The sequence below is a fragment of the Artemia sp. Qi Xiang Cuo genome, chromosome 16, assembly GCF_049724085.1.
Source record: "Artemia sp. Qi Xiang Cuo chromosome 16, ASM4972408v1, whole genome shotgun sequence".
Classification (NCBI taxonomy): Eukaryota; Metazoa; Arthropoda; class Branchiopoda; order Anostraca; family Artemiidae; genus Artemia; species Artemia sp. Qi Xiang Cuo.
Window position 1 is genome coordinate 31,120,605 of NC_142809.1, and position 13,262 is coordinate 31,133,866.

Consider the following 13,262-nt stretch of genomic DNA (forward strand, 5'->3'; position numbering starts at 1 on the left):
TGCTTCGAAAAAGTTGCAAGATGCTTATCTTTCTGCTAAAAAGCTGGCAGGGGGAATGGGACCATTTTGGTCCTTGGGTCAAAAAGATTAATAATCCACGGATTATTCTGATTTAAACATGGTGCAATATGTGTCTACTTTTTGCATTAAAAAACTGGTGTTAAAATAGAGGGGGCTGGAAATTTTTTTTTTTTCAATTAAATAAATATTTATATTTTACTTTATTATCAAAATAAACTAATAATTTTTAAAAATTTAGATTTTTTAGAATGATTTTCAGCTCTTAAACTAAGGTAAGCAGCATAGATTCTAAATTGTTTTGCTTCTTCTTCTAAAGACTAAAAGCACCATTAGGCTACTATGATCTAAAATATCACTGAAATACATTTCCCAGCAGTATATGGTAACGAAACATAAGCAAGAAATAAATCAGGTTAATAGTTATCGAAAATTTCAACGGGCTCACTGATCAGGATGCAAATTGCACAGTAAATTCTGTCCTATAAGAGATCTATGTGGATGTTTCAACTCCTGAAAAATATATGTCCAAGTGCATAAGTACCCCTAGTTCTAGTGTCTGTCTTAAGTAGTCAAAACTTTTTAAAAGAGGTAACCACACAGTGTAAGGAAAGAATTTCTTTCTTAACTTAATGACAAGACAATTTCTTTTTATTGTAATAATGAGAAAATTTTTAATCACCAGAAATTGCTTACAATTATCCATTTTCTATGTAAATGTTTACAAAAAATGTCAGTATTGTTAAGTTGAATAAACTATTCAAAACTGTTGAAGAATCTAATTTGAAACCTGAATATATACAAAAAAAATAATTGCATAACAGCGAAACAAGACGTGCTGGTTTTGGTTTATCACTAAAAAAAAAAAGACATTGAACTTTGAAATTGCGTAAATCTCTTTGAAAGGGTGTAATGCTCCTGTAGAATAGAATTACCTACCGGAAAAACCGGAAGGAACAAAAAGTCGTAGAATTCAAAAGATGGTAAAAAAAAACATGTATATACCTTGAACTAGAAATTGCGTAAATCTCTTTGAAAGGCTGTAATGCTCCTGTAGAATAGAATTACCAGAAGAACCGGAAGGAACATAAAGTCGTAGAAATGGTAGTTCCTACTCTACTGAGAGAATAAAATAAAGACCATTCACCGATTAGATTAGGAAATGATTCTATACACAGTGACTGACTTAGCTTGCCTACTGACCCGCTTTTATTAATTAATTAAAAAAAACCTAGTTTTTTAAACTGAAAGTTAGGAGCGACATTAAAACTTAAAACTAACAGAAATTATTCCGTATATGAAAGGGACTGTCCCCTCCTCAAAGCCTCGCTCTTTATGCTAAAGTTTTACTCTGTCTCACAAATTTATTTTTTACAACAATAAAAAACTTTAGCGTAAAGAGCGAGGCGTTGAGGAGGGGACAGTCCCTTTCATATACAGAATAATTTCTGTTCGTTTTAAGTTTTAATGTCGCTCCTTACTTTCAGTTTAAAAACTTGTTATTTTTATTTAATTTTTGAACGTTTTTTGAATAAATACAGGTTTTGATCTTGGCTCACCGTACATGAATAATTAAAACAAAATTTTCATATTAATTTACTTTTATTTAGTTAAATGGCTTTCTCGAAACTTGTTTAATTTTATTTATGAACGTTTTTATTAGTAATAAATATACCTAACTTACGAATTAACTTACGTAAAGAACTTCTATATTCATATATTTTTAATAAGTTTATTAGGGGGTTCGCCCCCAAGTCAATACCTTGCTCTTTAAGCGAAAGTTCGAATTTTGTTCCAATTCTTTAAAAATGACCGCTTAATCACAAAGGCCGTTAATTAAAATAAATAGCTCTAATGAAAGTGCTAAAAAATCTTAGGCTTAAAGAGCGAGGTATTGATTGCGGGGTGAACCCAATCATATATGTAATATTTTCTGTTCGTTTAAAGTTTCGATGTTGCTGCTATTGCAGTTGAAATACTTGTTTTTTTTATATTAAATTTCTGATCTTTTTTTAAATAATGCTGGGAAGTCCAGCGTCCCCTTCATAGCAATGTCCCTTCCCCTATGAAAACTTCCTTCATGGAAAAATCCTCCCACATAACCCCCGACCCACCCACCCCCCCACTACCAGGAAAAATCTCCCCTGAAAACGTCTGTATACTTCCAAATAACCAATACTATATGTTAACATTGGGTAAAGTTCATAAGTTTCAGCCCTCCCCCCGGGAATGTAGGGGGATTAAGTCATCCTAAAAGACATACTTATCATATTTTCGAACATGTTGAACAAAATGGCTATCTCAAAATTTCGATCAGGTGACTTTGGGAAAAAAATGAGCGTGGGAGGGGGCCTAGTTGCCCTCCATTTTTTGGTCACTTAAAAATGGCACTAGAACTTTTAATTTCCATTCCAATGAGCACTCCCACGATATTCTAGGACAACTGGGTCGATACGATCACCCCTGGGAAAAAAAACAACAAATAAACACGCACCCGTGATCTTTCTTCTGGCAAAAAATGCAAAATTCCACATTTCTGTAGATTGGAGCTTGAAACCTCTACAGTAGGGTTCTCTGATACGCGGAATATGATGGTGTGATTCTATAACTTTTAGGGGGTCTTTCCTCCTTTTTTCGAAAATCAGCCAAATTTTCTCAGGCGCTTAACTTTTGATGGATAGAATTAAACTAGATGAAACTTATATATTTGAAATCAGCATTAAAATCCGATTCTTTTGATATATCTATTTGTATCAAAATATCGTTTTCTAGAGTTTCGGTTACCAATGGCCCGGGTCGCTCCTTACTTACAGTTCGTTACCACGAACTGTTTGAAAAAATAAAAAAACAATTTTTTTTAACAGATTTTTGACTGAAAGTAAGGAGTGACATTAAAACTTAAAATGAAACGAAATCTTTCCGAATATGAAGGGGTTGCCTCCTCCTCAACACCTCACTCTTTGCGCTAAAGTTCTTAGTACTTTTGAAAAAATCTTCTCATTGTTCCAATTAAACGAACATAGTATTTCAGAAGTCGTTCTTCGTGAATTGGGAGAAAATTAAAAATTTAGCGTAAAGAGCGAGGTGTTGAGGAGGAGGAAACCCCCTTCATATACGGAAGTAGGGTAAGAGGTTCCATTTTTGATATTCCTATAGCAATTTCCATGTTATTTGCGGCCTTTATGTTCCTTCCTGTGTTATTTGCTTGCCTTATGTTCCTTGGTACCTTTCCAGAGCATGTACTTATGGATTTGGGTGGATTATGTTCCCTCCCATGCTATTTTAAGGGCTTATGTTCCCTCCCATGCTATTCTAGGAGCTTATGTTCCTTCCTATGCTATTACAAGGCTTATGTTCCCTCCCATGCTATTCTAGGAGCTTATGTTCCTTCCTATGCTATTCTGGGGGTTTATGTTCCTTCCTATGCTATTCTGGGGGTTTATGTTCCTTCCTATGCTATTCTGGGGGTTTATGTTCCTTCCTATGCTATTCTGGGGGTTTATGTTCCTTCCTATGCTATTCTGGGGGTTTATGTTCCTTCCTATGCTATTCTGGGCCTTTACGTTCCTTTCTGTGCTATTTGGGGCCTTTTATGTTCCTTCCGGTGTTATTTGCTTGAAGCTATAGGAATCTTTTTGTTATTCTATAGAAGCTCTTCACCTTTTCAAAGAGAGTGAGTATCCTCTCACATAATGGAATTTGAGGGTCGATAAAGTGAAATTATGTCACTATTCTAGTTTTTCTAAACCAGTATTGCCTATAACTTAATATATTCAAATATTTTTTGATAACTTGATAGGTGATTTGAATAAAGCCCAGTATCGCATACACTATTAGAGATATCAAAATGATATCTCATTTGCATTAAGCTAACTCAATTTGCGAAAAGAAATTATATTTACACAACTCTGCTCTGATTGAATTGTCGCCAGCAATGGGATCGAAAATGACACGTAATCACTGCTAAGCCTTTTGTTATTGCCAGAGGATTACCCAATTCACTTCTTAGTGTTAACTGACAGAGTTCCAAATACGAACATTTTGAAAAGCAGACAGTTTTTCTTGTTATTAAAAAATTTGACACTATAATCAGAATTATTTGATTGGCATTTAAAAAGGAGTAATGAGATTTGCAAATTGGAGCGTAGGATTTGTCAATTTTGGAGGGAAAACCAAAAATACTCAGAATCCAAAATAAATGGGATTTGCCTCAAGGGGAAGACTCAGAGGCCCTTCGTTCCCCCATTTCTGAGGGCAGGGGGGGGGAGGGGGGGTCAATTTCAGAGGGAAAACCAAAAATACTCAGAACTTAAAATAAACGCGATCTGTCTCATGGGCAAGGCTCATAGGTCCTTCGTTCCTCCATTTCTGAGGGGCAGAAGAGGGAGGGTATCAATTTTGGATGGAAAACCAAAAATACTCAGAATCGAAAATAAACGGGCATCTGCCTCAAGGGGAAGGCTCAGAGGCCCTTCGTTCTCCCATTTCTGAGGGCAGGGGAGGGGGGTTTATTTTGGAGGGAAAACCAAAAATTCTCAGAATCGAAAATAAACGGGATCTACCTCAAGGGTAAGGCCTGGGCTGATGTTTGCAAGTCGAAGAATTTGTCTTTGTTGGTTTGAATGTCTAAAGTGCCTGTCTTTCTCTGTTTACATGTCCGATTCTTTTTGTTTGCATGTCCGGGTTGGTGTTTGCAAGTCCAAGTTGGGTTTTCAGACCTAAGTTTTTTAGATTTTCGTGGGTGTTTGGTCCCCGGGGTTTATTATTTGAGAAGTTAACTTTAGTATTTCGTGATTTGACGTGCCTGAAATCATGAATTAGAATAGTTAATTAGCTGTTTGAGTTTTCAGACCTAGTTTTTTAGATTTTCGTGGGTGTTAGGTTCCTGGGATATATTATTTGAGAAGTTAACTTTAGTATTTCATGGTTTGACTTGCCTGAAATCATGAATTAGAATAGTTAATTAGCTGTTTAGGGATTTTCAGATCTAGATTTTTTAGATTTTCGTGTGTGTTTGCCTTCTGGGGTTTATTATTTGAGAAGTTAACTTTAGTATTTTGTGGTTTTACGTGCCTGAAATCATGAATTAGAATAGTTAATTAGCTGTTTGGATTTTCAGACCTAGTTTTTTAGATTTTCGTGGGCGTTAGGTTCCTGGGATTTATTATTTGAGAAGTTACCTTTAGAATTTCGTATTTGAAGTGCCTTAAATCATGAATTAGAATATTTAATTGGCTGTTTATGGATTTTCAAACCTAAGGATTTTAGGTTTTCGTGTGTGTTTGACTCCTGGGGTTTATTATTTGAGAAGTTAACTTTAGTATTTTGTGGTTTTACGTGCCTGAAATCATAAATTAGAATATTTCATTAGCTGTTTAGGGTTTTCAGACATAGGTTTTTTAGATTTTCTTTGATGTTTGACTCCTGGGGTTTATTATTTGAGAAGTTAACTTTAGTATTTTGTTGTTTTACGTGCCTAAAATCATGAATTAGAATAGTCAATTACCTGTTTAGGGTTTTCAGACCTAGGTTTTTTAGATTTTCGTTGGTGTTTGTTTCCTGGAGTTTATTATTTGAGAAGTTAACTTTAGTATTTCATGGTTCGACGTGCCTGAAATCATGAATTACAATAGTTAATTAGCTGTTTGGGTTTTCAGACCTAGTTTTTTAGATTTTCGTGGGTTTTAGGTTCCTGGTGTTTATTATTTGAGAATTTAACTATAGTACTTCGTGTTTTTACGTGCCTGAAATCATGAATTAGAATAGTTAATTAGCTGTTAGGGTTTTCAGACAAAGTTTTTTAGATTTTTATGGGTGTTAGGTTCCTGGGATTTATTATTTGAGAATTTAACTTTAGTATTTCATTGTTTGACGTGCCTGAATTCATGAATTAGAATATTTAATTGGCTGTTTGGGGATTTTCAGACCTTGGTTTTTTGGGTTTTCGTGGGTGTTTGGTTCCCGGGGTTTCTTATTTGAGAAGTTAACTTTAGTAGTTCGTGAGTCGACTTTCCTAAAATCATGAATTAGAATAGATAATTATCTGTTTTTGTTTTCAGACCTATTTTTTTTAGATTTTTATGGAGGCTAGGCGCCTGGGATGTAGTATTTGAGAAGTTTACTTTAGTATATCATGATTTAACTGTAATGAAATCATTAATTAGAATATTTAATTTGCTGTTTGGGGATTTTCAGACCTAGGTTTTTTAGATTTTCGTGTGTGTTTGACTCCTGGGGTTTATTATTTGAGAAGTTAACTTTAGTATTTTGTGGTTTTACGTGTCTGAAATCATGAATTAGTATAGTTAATTACCTGTTTAGGTTTTTCAGACCTAGGTTTTTTAGGTTTTAGTGGTTGTTTGTCTCCTGGGGTGTATTATTTGAGAAGTTAACTTTCGTATTTTGTAGTTTTACCTGCCTGAAATCACAACTTATAAGATCTCATGGGCAGTGGAGAGTTTGCGGACATTGTGCCTTGAAATGTTCGTGGGTGTGAGGTCACCGGAGAATTTTATTGGAGAATCTAATTTTATTAAAACAGTGTTGGTAGTACCTTGATTAAGGAGTTAGATTAGTTTATTGGCGGTCTGGTTTTTCAGATCTAGTTTTTTAGGTATTCTTCTTATGCTGGCTCCTATGGGGAATTGTTTGACAATTTCTCCTTTGTAATTCGTGATTCGACGTGCCTGAAATCATGAATTAGAATAGTTAATTAGCTGTTTGGGTTTTCAGACATAGTTTTTTAAATTTTCATGGGTGTTAGGTTCCTGGGATTTATTATTTGAGGAGTTAACTTTAGTATTTCATGGTTTGACTTGCCTGAAATCAGGAATTAGAATATTTAATTGGCTGTTTGGGGATTTTCAGACCTAGGTTTTTTAGGTTTTCGTGGGTGTGTGTTCCCTGGAGTTTATTATTTGAGAAGTTAACTTTACTATTTTGTGGTTTTACGTGCCTGAAATCATGAATTAGAACAGTTAATTAGCTGTTTGGGTTTTCATACCTAGTTTTTTAGATTTTCGTGGGTGTTAGGTTCCTGGGATTTATTATTTGAGAAGTTAACTTTAGTATTTTGTGGTTTGACTTGCCTGAAATCATGAATTAGAATATTTAATTGGCTGTTTGGGGATTTTCAGACCTAGGTTTTTTAGGTTTTCGTGGATGTTTGTTTCCCAGAGTTTATTATTTGAGAAGTTTACTTTAGTATTTCGAGGTTTGACGTGCCTGAAATCATGAATTAGAATAGTTAATTAGCTGTTTGGGCTTTCAGACCTAGTTTTTTAGATTTTCGTGGGTGTTAGGTTCCTGGGATTGATTATTTGAGAAGTTAACTTTAGTATTTCATGGTTTGACTTGCCTGAAATCATGAATTAGAATATTTAATTGGCTGTTTGGTGATTTTCAGACCTAGGTTTTTAAGGTTTTCGTGTGTGTTTGACTCCTGGAGGTTTATTGTTTGACAAGTTAACTTTAGTATTTTGTGGTTTTACGTGCCTGAAATCATGAATTAGAATAGTTAATTAGCTGTTTAGGGTTTTCAGACCTAGGTTTTTTAGATTTTCGTGGGTGTTTGTTTTCTGGAGTTTATTATTTGAGAAGTTAACTTTAGTATTTCATGGTTTGACATGCCTGATATCATGAATTAGAATAGTTAATTAGCTGTTTGGGTTTTCAGACCTAGTTTTTTAGATTTTCGTGGGTGTTAGGTTCCTAGGGTTTATTATGTGACAAGTTAACTTTAGTATTTCGTGGTTTGACTCGGCTGAAATCATGAATTAGAATATTTAATTGGCTGTTTGGGGATTTTCAGACCTAGGTTATTTAGGTTTTTCGTGTATATTTGACTCCTGGGGGTTTATTATTTGAGAAGTTAACTTTAGTATTTTGTTGTTTTACGTGCCTGAAATCATGAATTAGAATAGTTAATTAGCTGTTTGGTTTTTCAGACCTACGTTTTTTAGATTTTCGTGGGCGTATCTGATTAAATAATTTAGGTCGTATGATCAATTTAATTTTTTTTTAATGCAGTAGTTTTCAGTAAGGACATTCGATATACTAAAAGTGTTTAATTAAAACTTTTACATTGAATATCGATGTTGTTAGTAGAGTTTCAAAAGGATTGTCTATGAGTGCTAATAAATCTGAGGCCATAATGTAGGTCTTAGGATAAATTTAATTTATTTTATTTAATAAGGTGTTTTTTCAGCAATTGCACTCGATATTCTATAATTTATGGATTCAAAGTTTTACATTGAGCATCCATATTGTTAGCAGAATGTTAAAAGAATCGCTTATGAGTGCTGGCGTATCTGATTAAATAATTTAGGTCGTATGATCAATTTATTTATTTTTTAATGTAGTACTTTTTCAGTAAGGACACTCGATAACCTAAAAGGGTTTGATTCAAACTTTTACCTTGAGCATCGATATTGTTAGCAGAATTTCAAAAGGGTCGTTTTTGAGTGCTGGAGTATATGATGAATTAACCTATATCGTCCTATCAATTTAATTTTTTTTTTTATTGCAGTAGTTTTACAGCAAGGACATTCGATAACCTAAAAGGTTTTGATCAAAGTTTTGCCTCGAAAATAGGGGATGTTCGCATAGTGCATAAAGAAATATTAAATAGTGCTGCTACAGCTGATGCAATAATTTAGGTCGTATGATATTAGTGGTAGTTTTTTTTTAAGTAAACTCGATATTTCTCTATGATTCAATCCTAACGTCCCCCTGCTCTGAGTGTTGAAAATGATTTCACGACATTATTTTAGTTTTTTTTTTCTTAAACTATTTTTTTTATCATGAACCCTTTTGAGATCAATTTGATCAACTACTTGGTGCCCATTAAAAACGAAATTTTTGAGTTAAATAAGTAGTTTTTATATCTTTTAAAAGAGCTTTAAGGGGTTTGAGAGATTTTTTTGTTCGGCATAGATGAAAGGTCCAATACCTTACTTAAACTAAGAGGTTACATTTTGATATTGTTTGACAATTCACTAAATTTTAAGGTTTTCTTTAGTTTCAAAATGTTTTTTTCAGTCACCATCTTTAATCATTCACAAACAATACCGAAGAAAACTGATTTCCACTGTTTATCGACATTAAGTTGTTAAGAAGGCTATTTCATTGAAATACACATTTACATTCTAATTTTCATGTTTTTGATTTTATGTTGATGAAGAATTTAAACACATCTTCAACTAGTTATTTGTTTTTTGTTCGGCATAGATGAAAGGTCCAATACCTCACTTAAACTAAGAAGTTACATTTTGACATCGTTTGACAATTTACTAAATTTCAAGGTTTTCTTATGCAAGAGTCGGAACACACACACAAACACACACAGACACACACACAAACATACACACATGTTACCAAATTCCACATTATTGCACGGAAATACCAAAATCATAGGTTAGGTTAGCCTATGTACGCGCGCGTACATAGGCTAACCTAACCTATGATTTTGGTATTTCCGTGCAATAATGTGGAATTTGGTAACATGTGTGTATGTTTGTGTGTGTGTCTGTGTGTGTTTATGTGTGTGTTCAGACTCTTGCATAAAAAAATATTAAAAATAATCAAATTATAAAACAACTCAAAAATTCAACTTCTTAATTTAACTAATGTATTTGAACTTTAATCGATGCCGAACAGAAAAAAATAAGGATTTGATGTCGTGTTTAAATTCTTAATCAATATGAAACAAAAACCAGGAATACTAAAATGTAAATGAGTATTTCAATGAAATAATAGCCTTCTTAACAACTTAATGTCGATAAACAGTGGAAATCAGTTTTCTTCAGTATTGTTTGTGAATGATTAAAGATGGTGACTGACAAAAACATTTTGAAACTAAAGAAAACCTCAAAATTTAGCAAATTGTCAAACAATATCAAAATGCAACCTCTTAGTTTAACTGAGGTATTGGACTTTTCATCTATGCCGAACAAAAAAATAACTATTTGAAGTTGTGTTTAAATTCTTCATCAATATAAAATCAAAAACATGAAAATTAAAAATGAAATAATAGCCTTCTTAACAATTTAATGTCGATAAACAGTGGAAATTGGTTTTCTTCAGTATTGTTTGTTAATGATTAAATATGGTGACTGTAAAAAACATTTTGAAACTAAAGACAACATTAAAATTTAGTAAATTGTCAAACAATATCAAACTGTAACCTCTTAGTTTAAGTGATGTATCAGAACTTTCTTCTATGCCCAAAAAAATAAATCTCTCAAACTCCTTAAAGCTCTTTTGAAAGATAATAAAACTACTTATTTAACTAGAAAATTTCGTTTTAGATGTGTACCAAGTAGTTGATCAAATTGATCACAAAAGGGTTCATGATAAAAAAATAGTTTGGGGCAAGAAAAAAAAACTAAATTAATGTCGTGAAATCATTTTCAAAACTCAGAACAAGGCTACGTTAGTATTGAATAGCAGAGAAACATCAAGTTTACTTAAAAAAAAATACCACTAATATAATACGACCTATATTATTTCATCAGATGCGCCGGCACTCATAAACGATTCTTTTGAAACTCTGCTAACAATATCGATGCTCAAGGTAAAATTGCGAATCAAACACTCTTAGGTTATCGAGTGTCCTTACTGAAAAACTACTGCATTAAAAAAAATTTAATTGAACAGACAGCCTGAACTATTTCATCAGATACGCTAGCACTAACACGCGACCCTTTTGAAGTTTTTCAAGCTCTCTCGGATCTAACTGTAGCAGTTTAAATCAAGAACACTAAGGTTATCGTTTGGCCTTACTGGAAAACAGATACATTAAAAAAAAATTAAATTGGACATTCGTTATTAAATAAATATAAATATACGACAGCGATAACCAGCGATCATGTAGTAAGTCTTCTTGACATACAAATTCTAAATGTAACAGAGTGAATAAAACACTTTTAGGATATTTAGTATCATTGCTGAAAAAAAACTGTATTAAAAAAAATAAATTAAATTTATCATACGACTTAAATTATTTCATCAGATTTGTTAGCACTCATAGGCAATCCTTTTGAAATTCCGCTAACAACATCGAGGCTCAGTGTAAAAGTTTGAATCAAACACTTCCAGGATATCAAGCGTCCTTCCTGAAAAAATACTTCATTAAAAAATAAATTAAATTGATCATACGATCTAAATTATTTCATCAGATATGCCAGCACTCCATAAATGATCCTTTTGAAATTCTGCTAACAACATCGATGGTCAAGGTAAAAGTTTGAATTAAACACTTTTAGGATATCGAATGTCCTTACTGAAAAACTACTACATTAAAAAAAAATTAAATTGATCATACGACCTAAATTGTTTCATCAGATACGCCCACAAAAATCTAAAAAAGATAGGTCTGAAAAGCCAAACGGTTAGTTAACTATTCTAATTCATTGTTTTAGGCATGCCAAACCACGAGATACTAAAGTTAATTTCGCAAATAATAAATCCCAGGAAACAAACACCCACGAAAATCTAAAAAACAAAGGTCTGAAAACCCTAAATAGCTAATTAACTATTCTAATTCATGATTTCAGGCACGTAAAACCACAAAATACTAAAGTTGACTTCTCAAATAATAAACCCCCAGGAGTCAAACATACACGAAAAACCTAAAAAACCTATGTCTGAAAATCCCCAAACAGCCAATTAAACATTCTAATTCATGATTTCAGCCGAGTCAAACCACGAAATACTAAAGATAACTTCTCAAACAATAAAACCCAGGAACCTAACACCCACGAAAATCAAAAAACTAGGTCTGAAAACCCAAACAGCTAATTAACTATTCTAATTCATGATTTCAGGCACGTCAGACCATGAAATACTAAAGTTAACTTCTCAAATAATAAACTCCAGGAAACAAACACCCACGAAAATCTAAAAAACCTAGGTCTGAAAACCCAAACAGCTAATTAACTATTCTAATTCATGATTTCAGGCACGTAAAACCACAAAATACTAAAGTTACTTTCTCAAATAATAAACCCCAGGAGTCAAACACACACGAAAACTTAAAACACCTAGGTCTGAAAATCCCCAAACAGCATATTAAATATTCTAATTCATGATTTCAGGCAAGTCAAACCACGAAATACTAAAGTTAACTTCTCAAATAATAAACCCCAGGAAACAAACACCCACGAAAATCTAAAAAACCAAGGTCTGAAAACCCTAAACAGCTAATTAACTATTCTAACTCATGATTTCAGGCACGTAAAACCACAAAATACTAAAGTTAACTTCTCCAATAATAAACCCCCAGGAGTCAAATATACACGAAAAACCTAAAAAACCTAGGTCTGAAAATCCCCAAACAGCCAATTAAACATTCTAATTCATGATTTCAGCCGAGTCAAACCACGAAATACTAAAATTAACTTCTCAAATAATAAACCCCAGGAACCTAACACCCACGAAAATCAAAAAACTAGGTCTGAAAACCCAAACAGCTAATTAACTATTCTAATTCATGATTTCAGGCACGTCAAACCATGAAATACTAAAGTTAACTTCTCAAATAATAAACTCCAGGAAACAAACACCCACGAAAATCTAAAAAACCTAGGTCTGAAAACCCAAACAGTTAATTAAATATTCTAATTCATGATTTCAGGCACGTAAAACCACAAAATACTAAAGTTAACTTCTCAAATAATAAACCCCAGGAGTCAAACACACACGAAAATTTAAAAAACCTAGGTCTGAAAATCCCCAAACAGCCAATTAAATATTCTAATTCATGATTTCAGGCAAGTCAAACTATGAAATACTAAAGTTAACTTCTCAAATAATAAACCCCAGGAACCTAACACCCACGAAAAACTAAAAAATTAGGTCTGAAAGCCCAAACAGCTAATTAACTATTCTAATTCATGATTTCAGGCACGTAAAACCACGAAATACTAAAGTTAACTTCTCAAATAATAAACTCCGGGAAACAAACATCCACGAAAACCTAAAAAACCTAGGTCTGAAAATCCCCAAACAGCCAATTAAATATTCTAATTTATGATTTCAGGCAAGTCAAACTATAAAATACTTAAGTTAACTTCTCAAATAATAAACCCGAGGAACCTAACACACACTAAAATCTAAAAAAATATGTATGAAAACCCAAACAGCTACTTAACTATTCTAATTCATGATTTCAGGCACGTAAAACCACAAAATACTAAAGTTAACTTTTCAAATAATAAACCCCAGGAGTCAAACATCCACGAAAA

General features: G+C 33.0%; 1 protein-coding gene across 1 annotated transcript in view; it reads left to right on the forward strand.

Moving 5' to 3' along the window:
• Window positions 1-11,462, forward strand: part of LOC148942779 (guanine deaminase-like) — a 123,670-nt gene extending 112,208 nt beyond the window's left edge. Inside the window, exon 7 of the mRNA XM_089102353.1 lies at window positions 11,439-11,462. Coding sequence (XP_088958479.1) covers window positions 11,439-11,462 — 24 coding nt within the window. The remainder of the gene's footprint in view (window positions 1-11,438) is intronic.
• Window positions 11,463-13,262: the final 1,800 nt, after the last annotated feature.